General features: G+C 37.1%; 1 protein-coding gene across 2 annotated transcripts in view; it reads right to left on the bottom strand.

Moving 5' to 3' along the window:
• GLS (glutaminase) overlaps positions 1 to 23793 on the bottom strand; it is a 63554-nt gene that overhangs the window by 36836 nt on the left and 2925 nt on the right. For both annotated transcript variants that reach the window (XM_040070522.2, XM_040070523.2), the window contains exons 2-7: positions 18309 to 18405; positions 17704 to 17825; positions 13220 to 13349; positions 12443 to 12522; positions 10700 to 10863; positions 4892 to 4950 (exon numbers count right to left, since the gene is read on the bottom strand). In XM_040070522.2, coding sequence (XP_039926456.1) covers positions 4892 to 4950; positions 10700 to 10863; positions 12443 to 12522; positions 13220 to 13349; positions 17704 to 17825; positions 18309 to 18405 — 652 coding nt within the window. The remainder of the gene's footprint in view (positions 1 to 4891; positions 4951 to 10699; positions 10864 to 12442; positions 12523 to 13219; positions 13350 to 17703; positions 17826 to 18308; positions 18406 to 23793) is intronic.

Below are 23793 nucleotides of genomic sequence, written 5' to 3' on the forward strand. Positions count from 1 at the left end.
ACACTTACACATGCTTGTGTGTATATGCATATGAAAAAAAAAACCACTTCTAAATGAATACAAAATTAAATTTACAATGTTTAGACTGAAGCAGTTTGATAGGCAGAAAATTCAAAATTGCAGAAGACAGCTCAGTATGATTTTGTAAACACTTAAAACCCCAATGGACACTACGGCTGTCAATCATAAATTTGAATTTTTTGACTGTGTCAGGTTTTAGTGATCTTCCCTTTTTTTTTTAAACAAGGTACTTGTACTGTATTACTTGTATTTCTACTAAAAAATATAAACAGTTGCAAAGGCTACATGCCTACATAGGAAAGAGACCCATGGATACTTACCAGGGCTTGCAACAACAAAATTAAGCAAAATTTATTAGAAAAGTAGTTAATATTAGCCACTTTTCATTGATCAACACTGTTTCTATGATCAGACCATATAAGCTCTTACCACGTGTCTCCCACTAAAGTTATTTCTCAATTTTGAATCTAAGCAAAGCTAATACAAAAACCTGGATCATGAGAAGTTTATAATCTTCTAGTAATAGAAGATTATTTAAAAATTAATTTCTGGAATATTTAAAGCCAAATTTATAACCTAACACTATTTTGTGATGAAAATAACCAGAAATAAAAATTGTAATTCTGTGTCAGAGTGCAAGAAAACTTTCTTTTACACATCTACGTTTTTCATGAAGTTAACTACTGATGCCTTTATTTTCGCTTTCTCTACTTGCACACTTTTTATTTGTTAACATGGTCCTGTTCTGTGAGAACTCGTGTCTTCACATTTAGTGCACCATTTTCAGCTACGAAATACTTGACAGTACACTGTGACAGTATTTAACCTAAAAACAACACTATCAAAATTTCAAATACCTGTAAGATTTTTTTTTTTGCATCCTTCACTTCTGTGCATGTGTGACCACTTAACAAATGTTATTTCAAAGAATCTACACATTCTATGTCAGATAACATCCATTATACTTGAGTTTTAATAAAAAGTGGAGAAAAACATGGATGTAAGTTCTATCCCAAATCAGCTACCACAAGAAAATTAATAACCTAGGAAGAGAGGCAATGTCACCAAAATAAAGACAAGTATCTGGCAGAGAAGATCACACCACCAACACATGTTGTAAAGTGGTTTGTATGCACATCGACACATCAGTCTATAAGAAGGGTAACTCGAGTGACAGCACAGAGCAATTAAGCTAAATCAGTACTATTTATTGTAACTATTGTCAAATAAACCATGCATTTTCCCACTTCTCAAGTACTGAACTATAAATGCATAGGTTTCCTAATAACTGAATCCTGACAGCAAACAGATCATTGGCACAGCTGGACAGGTTTCTACCACTCTTTGCCTCATTTATTTTATGATTTATCAGCATACTTAGAAAGTTCTTAAATATATCACAATCCTCTCCATGTTTTGTACCAAAAAAATCTTCCATTGGACTAAGGTTTATTTAGGGTCAGCAAGATCAGCATTTTCATTTTCTTGTACACCAAATTTTTTGCAACAACTATGAATTTTGCTATTGCCAACGTGTCTAAATGCTTCCCACACACTTCAAGACCACAGAACACTTCCCTTCAGTGAGCATTCAAGTCCACACTAAGGTCCTGCATGTGGCTGCCAGCACTCAGAGGATCTAAAGACGCTGTATTTGCCTGAACCTTTGCTGTTAGGTTAGGAAAACTTTTATCTACAGATGGAATGTTAAAGCATACAATAAAAATGACTTAAGATTAATCCCTTGTCCTCTGGTGATTCCATCTACAGCCATCTGCCTTCTTCCACATATTTCTCTCTGAACTCGCCCTCTCACCTGCACTTTCTAATGTGACAGTCAGTAAAGGTAATGAGGAAGTGGGAAGTCCCTGACAAAAACACTGGTATTCCTGGAGTTGACAAGCTTTGAGAATTGAGTTGAAGGTTTAAGGAAACTCAGCAGATCAAAGCAGTAAAATCTATCCATACTAGAGGCAATAAAGACTTCTCCCAGCCAATGTGATGTACAGAAAGCTGCACTGAATCTGTACTAAATCTGTACAGGAGTTGAATCACCCTCTTTCAAGCACCTGTATTTCCTTGGAGACATGATAAAAATTACTGGTTTATCTCATACCACTTTTCCACAAACTCCTATAATTACAATTTTCTTTTGATAAAAATTTTTTTTAAATTTTTTGTAACTACGTCATTTATATAACTAGTAATAGAGGCAAATGGCTGCACCATTGTCATCAAGGGAAAAGGTCCTTAGAGGGTTTTTAAATTTTACTTCTTTAGAAGTGACCTGCAGGATGTCCTTTTGCTAATGCATTTTTATTGTAGATACATGCTTTAAACAGCTGGAGCAGTCTGTGGAGCGTAATGCAAGTACAATTAGAACAGAGACGGGGGATAGGGCACCGAAATGTAAATACATCGTAGTCTCAAACACAGGGCAGTTGGAAAATCACTTAAGATGGCAGGAGTAGGATACAGCCAAGCCTAAGTAACTCAAACACATAACTTAACATGCACATACCCCTAATTATTTATTAGTAGGCATTGCAAAGACAATGTAACATTACAGTTTAGGTCCCTGCTCTGTTCCAAAGAGGGATCACCAAATTCTGACAGAACTCAGAACTGGATATGTGATGCTAAGAGCCTTTTTTACCCCTAAATTGTTAACATATTCCATGTTAACATATTCTGACAGAGATTACTCCAAGCATCATCTCTCATCCACAATCATAATCTGTGCCAAGCTCTAAGGACAGCTGGGTGCAAGATCACATCTACTAACAGCTGCTAAACACAGTGCAATGTATGGGAACACTGAAAGAGTTCTTAGATCCATTTCTCAGAAAGAGAGAATGAATCTCAAAGGAGATAAAAGTATTCTTAACCATGAAATACAGCAACAATCTCTCTGTAGTTATTACCATGCTATCGCTAGCAACACACAATTAATTTAAATTTCCTTGTACTTCAGGAGTCATACACTGTCTTCAAGACACGTAAGTAACACCTTAAATAAAAAGAATAAGTGCAGAGGAATTGAGGGCAAAACATGAGTTAATGAAGCCACCTTTTTCAGAAAAAAGGTAAGTTTGATATTAGATCAAATTCAAATGTGAATTATGTAATTCACTGGTTAGTAGGAATAACGTTAAGTTGCAGATTGTGTTACTTCATAAAAACTACAACTACTGAGTAGTTTTGTACCTGCAAGCCTCTCTACGTAATTGTCTTCAGAATATATTTACCTTGGTTAGTTATTCAAATGATAAATGGTATCTTAGTGAAAGCAGTACTGAAAATAATCTACATTTTAATCACACTGAAAACAAATAATGGTGTCAATTAAGTAAGATACGTGTTCACTAGACGTGCAGTTACCACATGCAGAAATGTTAGTGCAATGCAATTCTCTTTATAAGAACATTACAGAAAAAACCCAAATAAAAGTTAAAAAAAGCCACCCAGCAAAACCAACCCCCCATCCTTCTAACAGATACCACAGTTGCATGCATTAAACAAATCCACATTATCTATTCAGAAGTACACCCTTTATCAAGAACTGCGTGCCTTTTGCAAGAGGCACACGTTTTGTTTTGCCTTATGATCAGTAGGGCATGTTGTAGTTGGACTAACATTTTGACATTTCAGACAAATGTGTTAAGTCAGATCTTAAAATTCACTATTCACAAGTGAATTTCAATGCTCAGTCAACCTTGAAAAAATATTAAATGTGAATAAATTTACCTGTCATACTTAAGGCCATTTTCTTTCACCTACAGCTATCAAAGATAAATGTCTTTAAGCAGGAGTTCTTACACCTTCTTTAAATATAAAATAACAGAAAATCATGATCTAAGTAATTTTAAAATCAGCATTTTGGAAATAGGGGGTAGGAAACACACTGCAGCTAACGGACTTTGAAATGCAACCAAGAAACAGGTTGTAAATGAGACTGTTAGATGTCTGAAGTAACAGCATCACGTTTACTACTCAAAAATTCCAGGGGACTGACATGTTCCCCAGAATTCTGTGCAGGTACCCTTAGAAAAAAAAAAAATTTTTTTGTACCTGTAGATACTAAAACCAGCAGCAAATACAAGTCAAGTATCTGGCAAGCATTAACAATACATGGAGTTTATACCATTAACAATTTAAGATGTGTATACAGCTTTTCTATGAAAAAATAAAATACAGCTTTCCAAAAGTCTCAAGACCGTGGACTAAACATGTAAAGTCATTATTCAGACCTGGTGTGCTTGGCAAAATAAGCAACTGTTTTCAAACACTCTTATTGATGAAAGCACACTTCGATCCCAACAGCAACCATGTACCAGAGAAGCTCAACATAATTTAGCGGTGCAGGATGTTAATAGCACACAAATTCAATGTAAGACTGACAATCAGATATAGCAGCATTGCTCCTGTACACACTGTACTATCTTCCATTTCTTCTGCACTGCAAGAAATACTCTTGAAACTTCATGGTCTTTAAGAGCACTAGACACTCAGAAATGTACTTCTGAGTGCTAGAAAGTATATTCCTGAGAAATTTACTTCCTCAGCAATTAACAAATAGAAGGCAACACTCTCAAGAGAATATCAAGTGTGCAGCTAAAGCAGGAAACAAATCTAATACCATCAAGGAAAAAGTGTTTGTCAGATGCACTGACACTTGCTAGAAACTGCTATTCTAACACTGCATTCATTTGGAAGGGTTACAATTCCCAAAATATCAGAGCTTGTCTACTTGCCAACAAATGAAGTGCCATCAGATACTGCAGACAAAAATCAAATAGTTTATAATCTGCACATTTTTTTCTACATTCTACTAAAATACTCAGAGAGAAACTAAAAATTAACTTTTTACCTTGATTAAAGATGTGATCACAATTGCTCCAGCATTCACCATAGGGTTATGAGGCCTGTCTGTGAAATAAAGTTTTCAATTACAAATATATTCGGAGACATGTTTGTCAAACAAAACCAGTCTAGTGCCTAAATGAAAAATTATTCTAGATTTATGTATGACTGAAAAGCTGCTATTACAAATAGCTATTACATAATCTTAAACCTTTATAAAATACTGTAAACCAGCACTATACGCAACATTTTATAATTCTGAGCACAGTATTTTACAGTTTAGTACACACTCAGCCTTATGCTGCTTAACAACCCAGTAAATTATTTAGTTCGGTTTCATTTCTTTTCTTGAAAATTATGACTCCTCTTCACTGAAGAATCTAACTAACTTCACAGCCCACCTGCACATACCTGCTACACTCACATTTTCCTTTTTCCCACTGATCTCCATATTAGCAGCATCTTTGCACCCCCAAGTCATTCTTGGCTGCGGAGTGAAACCTTCTTTTCTATCTCCTTTTTCTAAAAGACCTCTCCTCATCAGCCATCTTTTCCCAAATAATCTACCTTCCACAAACTACCCTTTTCTTTTTTAGCTAACATTTTTGCTGTGCCTTTTAACTACGATATTGACTTCTGAGCATTCTGGTGTCTGAAAAGCTCAAACAATTCTCAATACATTTATATCGTGACAGGTTTAAATTCTTTATTTGCTGTTCCTTTATCTCCCAAGTTGAAAAAAGTACTGATTTAAAAACTGCACAAAACATGTCCAGTATTTTTATGTGTTGTGTACAAACATGGACTCTAAAAGAAAATAATTTGAGATTATTTGGGTTTTGGAGACGAGTCTGGTATTTGCAGCATACACATATATTCCCATGAAAATTACACTGGTTAGCCACCTATGACTATCAGGTAATCTTCAAAAACTAATCTTCAAGTTTTATTAGTATTTTCCAGAAAGTCAATATTAAAAGGAACTTTTAAATAAATCAAACCATTCTATTAGGGGAAAAATAAGGCCCATACCTTCCAAAAAAAGTGAAGCTCCCCTAAAATACAAGCTTATTGTCTAGATAATATTTTAAAGTTGTTACTGCCAAGCCTTATCTCTCTAAAAAACTCACAAATTGTTCAGATTTCATTTGATTGTACTTAAGAGCCACATATATCAAATATCCTCTTGTTATCATCTACTAATGCAAGCAACAAGGGTCAAATGTATTTGACTTCTGATTAACACCAGATCCTGGATAAGAAAACACTGCACTTCCATAGCTCCTCAGGGACCACAAACCTGAACACAAGTCAAATGACCACTCAGAGCATCACAGCCTGCAGGTAAAAGGGACATCTGGAGGTCATCTCCTCCACCCTTCCACTCAGTGCAAGGCTCTTGCCACAGTTCCATTAACTGAGTCTTGAAAACCTCCAAATGCAGTAAATCCTCTACCTCTCCAGCAATCCTGTTCATCCTGTACAATGAATTAGCCTAATATTCAGTCTGCAGCTCCCAAGCCACAGCATGGCCCTTGTACCAGGTGCCAGTACCAAGAAGAGTAACAGAGCTCTCCATGTTGGCAATTTCCCTTCAAGAATCTGCAGAGGTTTCCAGGGGAGCCCCTAGACTCCCCCTTCCAACTATTCATTGGGAGTTACACGTGCCCTGGAATGCACAGCACCCTGGCACCCCTATGCTGGAGCCCTCCCCACTTTTTCACTCCTTGAGCTGGGGATCCCAACTCGGGACACACAGTTCAAGACAACACAGCTCTCATGTGTAAGCAGAACACACTGTCACCCTCATTTCTCACTCTAGCTACGCTTCTCTTCTTTACAGATTCCTCGCACCAACATCAGGTATCACTCCAGTCCACCAACGTGCTCGTGAATTTATCACATGCAGCCCATTCTAAACAGAATTTTATAAATATTTTGCTTTTGATTCTTCTGTGCATCTCTGTTGTTTCTATCTGCCACATGGTACAAAGGAAAACCACAACCAAATTCCATATCACACGTCCATTTGAAACAAAAAGGACGTGCAATGTTCATTTAGCATTCAGCAACTGCAAGGCTCATCAGTGCGGTTATGTCCACACAGAATACACCCTCTGAAATACTATTGCTTCCCGTTTCTTTGAGGATGTCACCACTTACCTTCAAAGTCAAGGCATTCTTGGCTCCTCTACTCTCAAGATTCCTGTCTCTCACTGCTTAACATCTCAAGCCACCCGTACTTGTTCAGGACATTTACAGCTAACATGTTTCCATGTGCTGCCCGCACATGAAGGAGAGAAATGCAGTTGCGTGCTGCTCCCCACACAAGTCAGAGAGAACACCACTGTGGGGGCCTTACCAGCCAAGGGGAGGTACAGCAGCCTGGTCCACCACACACTAACAGCTTCAGGCTCTCTCCTACTGCTGCCACCTCCAGCACCGCACCACCATGAACCCACTGCTGCCTCTTCTCAGCAGAATAAACCCTGCCAGGTATCCCAGGTCAGCACTTTCCACCATCATCTGCACAGCACCAAGGAATACCACCCAAACACTTCCCATACACAGGTGTCTGTAACAGGCAGAACGCCTCCTATACTGCCACAACAGCTACAAGCTTCCTAAAGGTGGTCCATGCCCCAAGGCTGTCGGTGTTTAAGAGGCGTTTGGACAATGCCCTTAATTGTTGTAGGTCCCTTCCAACCAAAAATGCTCCTTCTGCAATGGAGAACCTCTCCCCAGACTTAAGCTATACCGGCCTCTTTTAAGGGCTAGGATGGCTAAATAAAAGCCTACATTCCGAAAGATTTCTGCAGATTTCAAAGAAGAGATGTCTTCCATTCCCAGGTAATTTTTTGCCTCTGGGGAATGTACAGGTTCTGACACTACATTAATTTTTAAAGAAACTCATACAAAGATCTATTTCTAAAGCAGCAGCCACTACTGATCTGCCTCACAGTGGGTGCCATCAGCAAAGGGATTCCACCCTGTACAACAACTAAGCATGAACACTGATACTGTAATTGCAAGTCTGCCCAAGAGGTGAACAAGTTCATCCCTTAATCTTTAGGAAGGGGTATCAAACTGTGCAAACCTGACACACACATCACTGAAACCAAACACTGTATATAATCAAATAATAAAGGCAGTGATCTGCTCAGATAAAAAAATAAAATATTTCACACAGCTTCTCTCTAAGTCACATGTATTGCTGTATCATCTCATTGTACTTCCAAGTAAGTTCATCTTTTTATCCCTAATGTAATATAAGGAAAATAAACAATTTCCTGGCAATCCCTCATTCAGTTACAATACAACTTTTATTACTGGACTAAGTTCCACAAATTATTTTATTACTGGACTAATTCTATAAATAATTATCACCAAGAGGAGGTTGTTATGTATGGATAAGAGATACTAACTGTTCATAAACACAGTTGTTAGACTTGTTGTGTCACGAACTCAATAGACATGAAAAATGTCAATAGACATGAAAAAGCCTGTAGCTGCTTAACGAGCATAGCTAGGAAAATTATTCCTGATAATGCCTGTTTCAGACACATTCTACTAGGTAAAATTTCTGATCTACTTCAACCAACTAGAATAATATTTTTTAAATTCGGACAGAGATTGTTTTGTTCCTCCAGAAATATATATTCTCTTCTATAAAACAAGTTTTAAAAATGAATATTCATAAGCTTGCAGAAGTTTCCAAATTTCCATTGCACAGCACAGAACATACTCAAAACAGAGCAACAGCTTTTTGTTGTAAGTTAGCATCTTTTGCTGTAATTTAAAATATTCTTCATTCTTTCCAGCTTGAATCTCAATACTAGTAAACAATGAAATGCAAGAATATCCTATTTTAGGTATATACCATATAGTAAGTATAGAAAAAATACCTTCAGATGCATGTCTAAACAAATTTCAAACACCTGTGTATCACTTAATGAAATATGGATTACGAACATGAAATTCAACTACGTCTAAATATTTAGAAAGTAAATAGATTAAATAACTATTTTTTAAATTTTTTTCAAATCTGGTCTTCAAAGTATTTATGGATAATCAAACTGCCAAATACTCCGCATATCTGAAGTTCCTACAGCGGTTTAAGCCTACAAGCAAAATGTAGATTTAATCTTTTAAATCCTTCTTTTCCCTCCTCTTCCTTTACTTGGAGAAACTCAACCTCCCTTTCTCTCACTACAAGTGAAATGTTTCTGTTTATTAGACTTCTACTTTCTGTTTTAGTCTTAAGGACTGTATATGAGGCCATCCAGGTCAGTTCCGGCACTTTTTTTTCTCATGTCTATCAGCCACAGAAGCACATACCTAAAAATTAGATTTTCTATCATGTGAATTAAGTCTTCTCTATTAATTTCATGTTCACTGGTCAAAAGTTCAATTGCTCAAATTAACTAATGCATAACAGCCTTATAAACACTCTTGAAGAATAACAGTAATGTAAAAGACCACAGCCCACCAATTCATCTTCTCCAACATTTCAATTTTAAAAGTAGCAATAAAAAGAAGAAAATAATTACTACACTTTGTCATGTTATTAAAAAGAGAAAATATAGAATATCTATATTAGTTCAAAGGAATTAAGGGGCAATTTTCAGCACCATCAAAGCTTTTTTTATAGTGAAGCTTTTGTAGGATATGAAGGACAAGTCTTCACACTGTTACAACACTGTATTTGGAAAAACTAGGAAAGTAAAAACAAGACAGCATAACAAAATGCTTAATCTTTTCTTGGCAATGTATTCTTACATTGGTATTTCACCACCATTTAGTAAAATAATAAAAGAGAAAAAATAAATTGCAAAGATATGTTTTAAATATGGAAAAATGATTTTAAGATATAGGTAAATTAAATATTTTCTATAAATAACTTGCATGTGTTTATAAACATAATAAATATAATTAGGTATCATTAATATATAAAAAAATACAGATATTTAAGTCAGAATTCAATACAATCCTTGACAAAAATGTCATCCAAGCCTTATGCTGGTAATTAAATATTAATTGCAATACCATGGCAACGGAAATATTGTCTGTTCCTTTACTGAGACAGATCCACTAGGAGAAACATTTGTCTTTCAGAGATAACATCCCGTATTTCCTCTAAGGCTGCATGAGTCATCTTTCTCAGATTTTTGCCACAAAGCTTTTTAAAATAACATTTCTATGCTAAAGAATTAATATAATATGAAAAAGAAATAATCTAGGTATGTGCTGCATGAGAAATTCTTGCTACAATACTCCTGTCACAGGGAAAAAAATAAAAACATCTTTTTGAATCTGTAGCCAAATTCCATTTAGAATAAACTGTGGGAAGATTTCACCTTCTTGAAACTAGTCAGAGCCGGCCTTTGGCATCAGCACCTGCGTCTCAGAAGGCTGAGAAGTGATATGGGTTTTTTTTAAACCAATTTAACATCTTTGATTATTTCACCCTGATTTTACAGAAGCCATGATTAAGGAACACTTGCTATCAACTCAACTGAATAAAAATGAATTTCAAATACCTGCAACTGTTCAAATTCTTTGGTTTTCCTACAGCTCAGTAACTAGCAAATGGAATAGAAGCAATAAAACACCTTTCACTAGCATTCAAAATTAGGCAAAAGTGACTAATGAAGACTAGTTCTACGCTGCTGATGGTAAAATATTCTGGGACACTGCCTGGTAATAAGAATTAAGAGGATACAGTAAAATGACACGATTGAAAAAACTGTGTTGGCTTGCCTCAAAATTTTCTAAAGCTGAGCATTTGCATTATTAAGTCCAGTGTATCTCTTACCATCTTCATTCAGGAACAATTTGTTGAATCTTAATCCACTAGGCTCTTTACCAACATATCTGTGCACATACTCGGTGCCAAGATCATTGACGGCAATCGCGTATTTCAAAGGCTTTACGCAGGACTGAAGACAGAATGGAACTTTGGTATCACCCACAGAATGCCTGGGAAAAACACAGATGAAGAGTCTTGAAATTTCCTGTTTGTCAGCTGCGGCAGTAGAGCGTTAAATGCTTCATCTACCCCTCAATATACAAGGACTATTTAACAAGAATGGCCCAAAAAGCAAAAGCATATTATTACTAAGTCTCATTTTAAAGAGCGTAACAATGAGATTTAGAGGTTTTAGCAACTGACACCATGAGGGCAAGCATAACAAAGTCAGTTGCTGACTACTGCAGAGGTAACAAAATAAAAACAAGTTCAGAAATGGGTTTGTACCAGAGCAAAAAATCACCTCAGACCCCATGTCTTACGCTTTCCCTACTCAATTGCAAACCAAATGCTCAGCAGGGTACAGCTGACCCAAACAGAGCCACTATAGTGATTTATGGCTATATAAACAAAGATGAGATACTTGGTTTTGCAATTTGAGAATAATAATCAAATAGCCGTATTTACATTTCCTTTAATAATGACAAAGATATAACACTTCTTACATGCTATCTTTTGGAAAGTTTACTTTCAGCATCTATATCAGACTGCACCAAAGAGTGACTCATGCAAGCAGCATATGCCACATGTAAAGGCTTGAAGCAGTCACTTGTCTGATGGCAAAATCAGGAGTGCATTTGCTTCTGTTCTTTGCAGAAAACACAAGAAGGCTTCAGTGAAAATCACAATACCATTTTGGCATTATAAAAGCTAACGTTACACAACATTAGGCAATGCAAAAATTAAGATTATAAGAACTTTCATTAGCACATAATAGCCAAAACAAAGCAAAATGCCAAAAAAGTATACGGTTTTTTAATATTAATGGATTGTAATTCAGACACTTAAACGGGGAGATGAAAAAAATACTTCTGCTCACTTGTACAGCACATCTCCTGAGATTACAGAACATATGGCTAATTAGAAACAAACATATGGATCTCAACAGATCATGGCAAAATTAACTCCAAGCCACAGTCACCAGAAGCAAGTCTGATGTTCTCAGGAATGACCCATTCACAAACACAGTACCTAAAAATTGCAGTTTCCAGGACCTGCAGTAGGACCACAGCGAACTGGAGGTCAGCAGAGTGGATGAGCACCTTGCATTGTGTACTCACAAAGGAAGACACAGAGCTCACGTTACTTCTCAGCTCGATGGTGCAAGGTATCTCTTTACATTTGGGCTCCTAACTGTCTCTGCTACTCTGAGTTACTAATACTGAGAAAAATAAAATCACTCTGACTAGATCTAAGACATACACACAGCCTTACAGGGGAAAGCGTGATAAACCTGAAAAGCAAAATTGTATTCAGCTTTGTCCAGTTCCTACACCTTCATCTTCTTTTTAAAGAACATGAATCTGCATTTTTTCAGTGACACACAGATTACATAACAATGCTACAGTGAAAACATTAAAATGCAGAGGAGGAGTTAACACTTAAGTACACTGTGACCTACACAGAAAGTTATATAGCTTGATGCACAGGTACTATGAGACAATACTTCTAAATATTAATACTACAGAAGCATTGCCTCTACCTTTCCTTCCACTATTGCAAGAACAAAGTGCTTAGGTTACGATATACCTCTGTCCATCGACGGTGCAAAGTGACACCCCCCACAAATCGGGGCTGAACTTGGCCAGTTGTGGAATATAGTCAGCAACCTATCACAGCACGAAATAAAGAGACACATTACATTATCCAAAATACTTAACTCTACGTTAATTAAAATAAATATCAGTGGAAAGAATACACAAGGTAGAACTGAGTTATTCTACAAATAATCACCTGGTATACTTAAAGCTACATTAGAAATTATTATATTCACTAGATCATTATCAAATAAAACATTTTGTCAAAGTAAAATTTTCAGCACATTCTGTATTACGGCATGTCCAGCATTTTCAAATAATTTAAAATTTTTTGCTTGTAACACAGTCTGGGATTTTTCAAGTAATTTATTGAAAATAAGCACCAGAGTAAATTTTATTTACTAAGAAAGGTACAGTATTAACAATTCCTTTTGTCACACAATCCAGATAGATGTGTAGAGCTGCAGAATTTTTCTATAGCCTAAGTGTAGTCTGACAAATTATACAGCAGTTTTACAGCTTATGTAAAAATACAAAGAAAGAATAATGCTATTTTCATATTCCAACAACAAAATGCTACAAGATTCTTGGAGGCTGTGAACTGTATTTCTAACACAGTTTACAAGTTGCAGGCATAATTGAACTTCCAAAACCTTTTCATCAAGTTACCATTTTAATTTTGCTAAAAATGTTAAGAAAAATCTGTTTATTTAACAAATGAAACATTTGGTTATTACTGAAAATCTACAGAAGATGGAAAAGAGGTTACCTTTCCTCCAGATTGTTTTTTAGCACTTTCATATAGCTCATCAATGTGAGAAGTAAACGACATAAAATCTGGAATGACAAACTTCCTTCTGAAAGCTTGAGTAAGCAACACAATATTACTTTGTACACACCTGCAAAAAGTTAAAAACGTTTATTAGTGTTTTGACAATGTACTGTCAAAAAGCCTAAAGTACCAATTACATGTTATTTAATTAGGACCTTCAGTCCCTTGAAGCCACATGCCTGCAAGAACGAGTCTTTATCACTTTTCCAATTTACCACACTGTTCTTTAAAATTAGTTCATTAGCTTTGTTCCCTTCATTTTGATTCCTTTCTACTTAAAGCCCTCTTTTGAAATTTCAACTGTGAAGCTGTACTGCAAGGTATTATCAATCTGCCTTCAAGCAGCACCTCAGTTTGCAAAACGAATCTAAAGCACCCAATTCTTAGGATCAAACCATCTGAAGTTTATCTAAGTCAGTCCTTGTCTAAAAATGTGCTAATTTCAGAGTTAGATCAGACTTGGGAGGTTCAGGGCTGCTTTCTCTCACTTCACCATTTCACCAGAACGCTGCCAACAGACCAAACCGGAATGTGACTCCACTCTAATAAGGAAAAAAAAACCCAGTGGAAAAACTTGACAACACCTCCTGAACTAAGCAAAAGTTAATAGTGAGCGGTATGGCAAGTTTCTTGGTTCAAACCACCAGCACTGAAGGAATCTCTGTTGCCTTTAACCCAGAACACAGTTACACTATCAGCCACACCCTCTGAACGTCAGCCCATCTGGGAGAGTGCAAAAACCGATGAGGTAAAAAGGAAAAGGCTTATCTATGACCAACAGAAGGAAGGATGAAAACACCAACTGGGACATGCTGAAAGTGGTATGCCTGTGGATGAGAGAGGAGAGCAGAGCAGGGTGCCAATTGGGAGCCATTATCAAGTCAGTTGAAATATGACCTGATAAAGGGTATTAACAGCAAGGAGGACATGGGAGGTTTGTTAAACAAACTGTTTAACAGCAAACAAACAGTTAACACCTTCATACCATGCCTTCTGGCAGTGTTGACAGAGGCAGACACTATGAATGCAGGCAAATGGAAAGTTAAGGCAAATGCTACAAAGAAGAAGAAAATATCTTCCAATTAAGACTTATTCAGAAAAAAAAAAAAAATAGGGAAATGTTTTCACTTTGAGAATAGATATTTCAATAATCCTACTATTAAAAGTCATCATCAGTTCAAAATTAAGGTGCTTTTAGACCAGTAAAGACACAGAATTATACTCGCTTTGAATTGCTCTCTTTTCCTAAGCCTTTAAACTCCTCCGTACTTCCTCGACTCTTATCTTAAATTCAACTGATACGCTTCTCAAATGCTGATAGGCACTGCTCTCCGAAAGTGAAAGAGAAAGTTTCACTTGCAAAGTTTCCGATGTACGCAGTCACCTCACAAACTCCTGTCTGTAATACTCTGCCTTCTTAGCCTACGTTAAAATTGCAGTCGAGTTGGTTTTGTTACAATCTGTCTTTTTTTTTTTTCCCTATCTTGCAAAAAATCCTGTTTGCTTTTGTTCCCAGCAGCTTCAAATTACAGTCAGCTACTCCAGGTGCAAAACCCCTTTTCAAAAGTAATTAATAACACTGATGGCAGCTATGTGTGCAGAAAGAGTAACAACATAACATGCACTAGGTTCAAACTTCAGATGCACTTCTACTTGGTCTGGACTACCTGGACAGCATGAAGCACTCCTATGAGAATGAAAAAAACGTATCCAAAGTTCACCCAAACCTATTAGAACAACTCAATACAAAGGCTGGAAAACAAGGAGACAGTATATGGTGAAATACAGTCCTCTTAAGATCACATTATGTTTCTGAAACTAGAAGAGCATTTATACACTTAAAATTTACACCAAGCCTATGCTGCTCACTTTGACAGTTCAACCATTTTAATGCAGGGATTAAAACTCACTACAGAAATGGATGTGCTGGTGAAAGACATTATTTATTGTTACCAATTTTTCCCAGACTCTGCCAAGGTCATTGTCTGGTACTCCTTAACCCAAGCAAATGATATTAATTCACAGACTAAATTAAATACAAGGGTTCAAGTAATCTGGATGGGTATTCAGAACAATAGGTGCATGGATAAAATAACAGAGTTCTTAGGTCTCCCTTTAACAGGACTGACAGTTTTCAGTCATGAGCCATGACAGCCTCTTAAATTCTGCAGCCTGACACCTCCTCCCCACCGAAGTAATTAACTAATTATATTCCAGGTAACCCTCTGGAGATGGCTGGCCTCAGGCTCAGAAGTGGAGCAATAGGAAAAGATCACAGGGAGGAATTTAAGTAAATAATTATATTAATAAATAAAAACCCTGCTACAGTCAAATCTTGTGAACAGCTTGGCCCTTATCTCTCACATAGTTTAGTGGTGTTCAGGATAGCTACACTAAAAACTTCCTATGTTACATTCTTCCATTTCGACAAATTTTATATCTCAGCCAAAAAGAAAAAAGTCTCTTGCCAAATCCCAATCCAAGCATTTCTTGCCCCACTTTAAAAAATGTCATTTAAAACTATAAATTTTTCCTGATACATTTTGGTTAGGAAGATAAGGCTGCAAGTCTTATGATCTACATTAACTGTCAATGACTTGTATAACCAGGTTTGAAAGCAACAGTTTGAGTGGTTTTGGAAATTGTATCTTTGTTCTCTAGCCTGAAGTTAGGATCACTTTGTTTCCTTTACCACCGTGTTAGGTTTATCCATTATTTTTCAAGTTCTCACACTCTGATTGCTGATTACTACTTCCCTAGACAAAGCAGCCCAAGTTTCATCTAACAATAGACAGTACCATTACTTAAGTAATACTAAAAAGGAAAAAAGGAAAGAAAAAAATTCTCATAGCAAGCTAACCAGCATGTTGCACAGCTTTCAGTAGCAGCCTGGTCTCACCCTGCAAAGACCACATTATGTTACACAAATGCAACATGATAATAATTTACAAAAAAGGTAGCAAAGGAACCTTCTGCTCCTGCAAAGAGAAACTTGCTATGTGAAACAAGATTCACCTCTCCACCTCTGTAAAATGGTTCATTCAAAACTCTTCCTACACAAGAAGCAACCACATAAGCTTTCCACAAATTGTTACAGTAATGACTACTCTCCTCACACAGAGGCTCAAATCCCAGAGATGTGACACGGAACACAAGATAATCCTACTAATCAGCAATCAAATCTTTTTCAAATGCAGAGCCCTTGCCTAAAACATAATTCAGTTTATTGTGACAAATAAGCCTTTTAGTATAAATGTAACACATAACAGCAAATGCATTTCCTCTCCAATCCATTCACACATCCAGGAAGGTTTCTGAATCTAACAATTTTGAGTTTTTACTCTGCTGACAATAAAAAGAGTGAAGACTTGGTCTAGAACTTAACACAGGAGTAAAATTAGTCCATGCTGGACCTTTACGAAGTATCTCACATCTGCTTAAGGAGTCAACTGGGCTTTTTGTCACGTACACAGACATCCACTTTTTCTTAATCTATTTCCAAAAATGTTTTAATATATCTATATACATACTTTATGTTTATATTTTTATTCTTACATAAACTATGTAAATACATAGTATAGGATAAGCACATACTGCATATATTTTATATAACTATATATAGGAATATATACCTATATATATACATATACCTAGACACATAAATTGTATGTGCAAGTATGTTTTCGGCATTTTTATGCTTTACCCTGCAAATGGAATAAAAATGCAGACAGAAAAATTGTCCAAAAATTCCATTTCAAAATTTAAGAGCCTCTAAATTTCCAGTCTTTTGGCAAACAAAAGCTCTAAGCAGAGGAGCAAAGGAGTGTGCTTGACATGAATAGAAGACAACCTGATCAGTGTTTGTAGTATTCAGCTGACTACAAACTTCGCTAAAAAAACCACAAAAGCGTCACTAAAATACAGCACACAGACCTTTTCCAAAACAGACCAATGTCTCCAATCCTAACCCCTCTCATCTCCACATAGCTTGAAATTTAACGTCACTGCTTCCCACATACTCACTTTTAGAATTACAAACATGCTCTGAACATCTCACCACACAGAAGCAGCACCCTGAACGTCGGATTAAAAACTGACAATGCAGTGAGAGAGCAGTTTTATGTAAACTTTTACCAAACACTTCACGCTGCATTCATTGATTTTGGTTGGCATCTGACCAAGAGTTACAGTATGGGGTCAGACACACAAACAACACTGGCACATTAAACTCCTGTGGAGATCACAACAGCCTGTCTGCTGCATGAAATCTGAGAACAAACTTTTATCAAAACAGCATCAGGAGTGAGTGTCTGACTCCCTTTCTAATTGATTTATATACCTTATATCTCTCCTTAAGACAGCACTCAGTAACACATAGATGGCATTCATTCAGAATTCTACAGAATTGACAGAAAGCTTACTTTTTAAAAAGGTCTTTGTCCAGCATAACACCATCTGAAGTAGTCTGAAGAGTCAGTCTTAGCATATCCATGCACTCCTTCAATCGAGGATCAGATGTACGTAATCCTGTAGATTTGAGTGCCTATTCCAATAAAACAATAATTACTAAGTGAAAAGATATGCTATTACAATCAAGTTATCTACTGCTCAGCATTTATCACTACAAGAGATCTGCCACTGCTTCATCAGCAGAGACACTGTGACACTTTACCGATTCTTTAGCAATTTCCTTAGGTCATTTTGGCTGCATTTTATGTCAAAGCATTCATGTTATTTGAAATCCAGTGGTCCAACTACATTTTATACAAGCACAAACACTACTGAGCCATGCCACAGGCACGGCTGCCTTCAAGCATACTCCTCTGCACATCAAAGAAGGGAAGAGTTACATTAATACACTCATTCTCTTACTTAACTATAGAAACAGCACTGGGGGGAAAACAATAGTTACATTCCTTCCCACATGTACAGGAGAAATTCTTTGCTTTGCATTCTTGCATTTAGAGTGTTAAAGTAACCTTGCAGTAGTTAGCTTTCATATAGCACTTTGGAACAGTAAACTTACAGTTATGAATTTATGAACTGGTATTTTTTCTTGTCCTTCTGCAATAGTATAGAAAAGTAGATCTTCTAAGCTGGGAAGGAGACCTTGTTTAATTTTACTGGAAAACAGAAAAAAAAGAGCATAGATTATTTTAGTGCCTCTTTTTATTTATACACATTCTTGCACTATTCTCAGGGAAACACATTTGCACTGCTACCACTAGTTTTAAAGAACGTTTTCATCGGTGAACACAAAGCTTAGTTAGACTTTAAGTAGGGAAAAAAAAGGTAACATTACGAGCAGCTTACACAGATTTTACAGTAGCAAACATTCTTAACTGCAACTCAGTCATATTTTTACTGTCACACATTTACCACTAAGATTATACTTAGATTTTTTTTTTTTGGAAGCACATTAATCACACATCCCTTTTTGAAGTTACCAAGGATAGGTATGTTACTTGCAGAGGATAAATTATTTATAAGATTCCAGGATGTACATGCCTCATAATGAAGTTGTAGAGCTGACCCAACTGTTCTACAGGCCAGAGAAGGAGATGATAAATGTGTAACATTTTCTTCAAAACAGTCCTGTTTTCAGGACTCCACAGAGGAGTCCTAAAGTCCTTATCCTTCTAGAAGCTTATGTAAGCCCCATCAGTTACCATGAAACAAGCAAAGCCATCTGCAGCATAATAGAGCACCTGAGGCAGAAGGAGTGACTCTCATCATATCTACTTAGCTAAGTAAACCCAGTGTAGATGCACCTTTAATGGTCACTGTGCTTATCAGTGCAAACACAGGGCTCTCCAAGGATCCCAGGCGTTACCTGTTTCACTCTGAGATACGCTTCCCCTCTGCCTGCAGTTTTTCATCACCTGCATCTCCAATTTATGTGAAATCTGAAGGAAACCTATCAAACCAAGCACCCAGCTTCCTTCTGCAGTATGGACAGCTTTCGCTCAAAGCCTTTGGAAGTTTACAGATTTAACTGATAAAAAGTATAAAAATATTCTTTGATATTCCAAAGCACCCTGCAGCAGGCAGGAGCCCAAGTCTACACTTCCAGACTGGGAGGGGCAGCAACAGCAAAGGGTTTCTGATTCTTCAGTCCCCAAAAGTGCCATGGTTTGTTTCCAAACAAAAAAGCCAATGTTCCGATGTCTGACAAACAAAAATACACAAAACCAAATAAAAAAACCATATACATAGTAAATAAAATGCAGAGTATGTAATCTTGCATTATTTTAGTCATCAATTTTAAAGGTCTATCTTATAATTATTAACACTGGCAATATTTTGTTACTATATAGTAATAGATAAACTATTGCCTGAAATTAGAATGGTCAGTGGCATTTTATGTATTTTTATACATTTATGCATGTGTTAACGAAAAGCAGGTCCAAATTCTAGTCACTGACGTTTTCAAGAGATTAGTAACTCTTTGAATAACAGAACTCAGGGCTGCAACTGCAAAAATAAAATGCTGCAGCTAAGCACAGACCCTAGATAGGCCAATGCAATCTTACTGACGTTTAATCCTCTCCCAATACTTACACAAGTCAGATTTATGATTATTTTTAATAAAAATCTGATTATATCCAAATACCATTATAAATTTAAGACAACCTCTAGATTGCCCTTGCCTCCCTCCTTTCCTCATGACTAGCTGTGAAAACCAGTAGTAAAAAATATCACCTCTCATTTTCCAATTTAAAACACTGTATTTACATACTAAGAACAGAAGACAGCTTTGTAAGCCAACAGAACTTTCCTTGTCTTACAGTCTAGCTTTTTTTTTTTAATTTAAATTATGCTGGCTCACTAATACACAGACAGGCTGGCAATTCAACCAAGACAAACACTTGCAACTACCTCAAGCAAATTACTGAACAGCCCTTTTCCTAAAGAAAATTCAGGTCTTCCAGGCAGCATATTTCACTTTCAATCCTTTGGGGATAGTATATCCAGTCGAGTCAACAGAACCAGAACTACCAACACAGCAGCTAAAGCTTCACCCTGTGTCTGCATGCTAATTCTGCAAGGGAACTAATTTTAAAAGTTATGCTAAGTTACATTGTCTACACCCCTACATCTTCAGCATTTACATAAAGCATTCAACTGAGCTCTCCAAAATGTCAAGATGTCATGTTTTAAGGAATGGCTCTGCTACACCAGTCATTCCTGGACTGATGAAGGTATGGCAGGAAGAAACTCTCCTTTTTCACTCAGGCAAAACCAGCCAGCAAACACACTGAGAAATGTTAACTGATAACGTATTTAATTACACATATCTGAGCAATTGCTCGGAATTTTACAGCCATTCTAAGTATGGAATTTCTATCTGGAAAGGTGCAGAAAAATATTTCAGCCATTTAACCAAGATTTTATTTGCCTCTTCATAAGATTTTAATCTATTAAAGAGATGTGCACCTTTCACAGCAGAAAATCTCCCAACATGGTTTTCGTATCTTTCACATCTGCTGTTGTTCAATATTGGGTCACTCAGCCTAATTAAACAATGGAGCTGCACAGATGACCAAAGCAAAGAGGATGACATTCAATATATTTACAGAAAATTGCTCCTTGTCAAGTAGTCCATCTTTTGGTAAAGTTTATCAGCTAAATAGGGGTGAAAAGGCTTGCTCTGCAGTTTATCAGATAAGTGATGCCAGTAACTAATGTTTGCTTAACCTTAAAGATGTGTTTTGGCACTGTGAACACACTAAGCAAGATAATTCTGTTCCACACGTATAAAAAGCTGTTTTTCCAGTCAGGGGACTTGCAATTTTCACAGTCAAATTAAGTGGAAATTCCAGTTTACCTGATTTCATGAATAACGACTTGCGATACTTATTTACCTTCTTTGAAAAAATAAATAAGCACCAGACTATTAAACAACTAGACTTCTTTGGTAGTATACTCATCTGTGGACTACAATACTGTGGACTGGTTTTTAAATACAAAGAAAAACCAAGAGAGGAATTTGAAGCACAAAGGACTTTGAGTCCTTCTTTCAGCTCTTTCTTTTGCATCAGTACAATGCTTGCACCAGATTCTGTTAAAATTCTTCATTTTAACAAATGCTGAATTTCTAGGATAGAAACAATGTTAAATTTCAAATAATGCAGAAGATTCTTACTCTGTACTTCAGGACAGAACTGCCAAAATGCAGAACAGGATTTACAGAACAACAAATGATATAAAGATATATTGCTAGTAACAGTTTCAGGCATTGTTAACAAATATGACACCAGTCATAAAAACGAGGTCATGATGACTGTCACAAACAATGGTCCTTCAAGGATCATTTAAGATCTTCATCAATCACACTGACAGCGGGATCGAATGAAGCCTCAGCAAGTTTGCCAATGACTCCATGCTGAGTGGCGCAGGTGACAAGCCTGAGGGATGGGCCACTATCCAGAGGGACCTGGACAAACTCATGAAGCTCAGGAAGGTGAAGTGCAGGGTTCTACACCTGGGCCACGGTAACTCCTGGAATCAATGTTCAGCCTGGGGGAAGAACAGATCAAGAGCAGCCCTGCCCAGGACTTGTGGGTGCTGGTGGAGGAGAGGCCAGACATGACCCAGGCATGGGCACTCGGAGCCGAACGTGTCCTGGGCTGCATCCAGAGCAGTGTGGGCAGCAGGTTAGGGGAGGGGATTTTCCCCCTTACTCTGCTCTGGTGAGACCCCACACAGGGTACTACATTCAGCTCTGGGGACCTCAGCACAGGAATGACATCGGCCCCTCGGAGCTGGTCCAGAGGAAGCCACCAAGATGGTCAGAGGGATGAGCACCTCCCCCCAAGGGGTAAGGCTCAAGGAACTAGTGTTGCTCAGCCTGGAGAAGAGGAGGGTCCTGGGAGACCTCACTGCAGCCTTTCAATAGCTACAGTGAGTCTATAAGAAAGACAGGGACAGGCTTTTTTTGCAGGGTCTGTCCCAACAGCACGAGGCATAATGGTTTTCCACTAAAAGAGGGCAGCTTTATATTAGATATAATGAAGGAATTTTGTGATGCAGGTGGTGAAATGCCAGAACAGGCTGTCCAGAGAGACAGTAAATGCCCCATCCCTGGAAGTGTTCAAGGTCAGATCGCATGAGGCTCTCAGCAGCCTGATCTGTTTGAAGATGACCCTGCTCATTGCAGAGAGGTTTGGACTAAGGGACCTTTAAATGGCCTCTTCCAATCCAAACAATTCTAGGATTCTAGGAGAGCTGCAAGTCACAGACAGTAGCCACTCTAAGACAGGCATCTTGAGGAAGTTGTCACCATAGTACAGATGTTGCATATCCTGGTTGTAACTCCAACACTTGTCAGGTCACTAAGTAATGACTTTCTGTCCACTCCTATAGTGAGACAGTGGTCCAGGAACAGAGGTTGGGTATTTACCACAAGAACTACAAAGATTCAAGAGCAAACTACATACTTACAAACTTAGATATGTTCAGTAGCTAACAAAGTGCTTATGGTAAAGCAAAAAGCACTAGCTTCAAAACCTTGGCCTCTACAGAAGTTATGAAAGGTCTCATAAAAATGCACCCTGTTTCTTGCATCTCTGAGTATTGTATCCACACTCCATCAGAAGTATCAGCAAAATTAAACACTGTCTGGTTATTCCTAGTTAGTCCTCTACAGTCTGGCATACAAAAGCAAACTTATTTTTAAAAGTATCTCCAGAATTCATCCCTGCCCATAAAAAAGAGCACTGCCATTCCCTTGTCATTAAAAACAAACAAACACTTCCTTTAACTGTTTTGTGATATTCTATATACTAGTATCCAGCACCACTGCAATTTAGCTGTAAAAAGTAAGCAATTTAGCTTTCAAAAGTTAGGGACATTCATGTTTTGCTCCTCCCACTCACTTTAACCAAGGCCTTTTTAATTTAGAAATAGCTTCTGCTAAGACAAACTGTTTCATCCCTTTATTGTCCAGCATAAGATGCAAGGTGAACTCTTATACTGAAAGTAAAAGCAAGCGAAGAACAGTTATATTGAAAGTAGGAGCAAAGGGTATTAAATATTATACATGTCTATAACTGAGGAGTGTATTAGGTTACTGTGTTTTAATAACTCAGGCATGAGCAGAGATATTATTGTGTTTTAATCCACAGCTCCTAATAATTAAATTTACCGGTCTGTGACCCCTCTCAGTTTAAGCTCAATTATTTTTCCTGTCCAAAATACATTAAGTTTCAGTTGGATACACAGTGTGAAGGCTGGATAGTAGGGATAAGGAGGTGGTGGAAGATGTTATGGAAAAAATGCACCAGGGGATCTGGTTATGCAATGAGATACTAGTTATTTCATCAGCCACAGACCTCATAATTTATTCTCACTATGAGGATTTAAACTGCTCTAAATTTCTGTATAGTCTTTGCACAGAACATTTCAGGCTCTTGCTTGCAACTCCTACTCTGTATGCAAGGACTGTTAGGTAAGCAAATAAACAGGAAAACCTTACAGCTGTTTTTTGACATCATGGGTTATTCCAGTAT

The sequence above is a fragment of the Hirundo rustica genome, chromosome 7 (assembly GCF_015227805.2).
Source record: "Hirundo rustica isolate bHirRus1 chromosome 7, bHirRus1.pri.v3, whole genome shotgun sequence".
Lineage (NCBI taxonomy): Eukaryota > Metazoa > Chordata > Aves > Passeriformes > Hirundinidae > Hirundo > Hirundo rustica.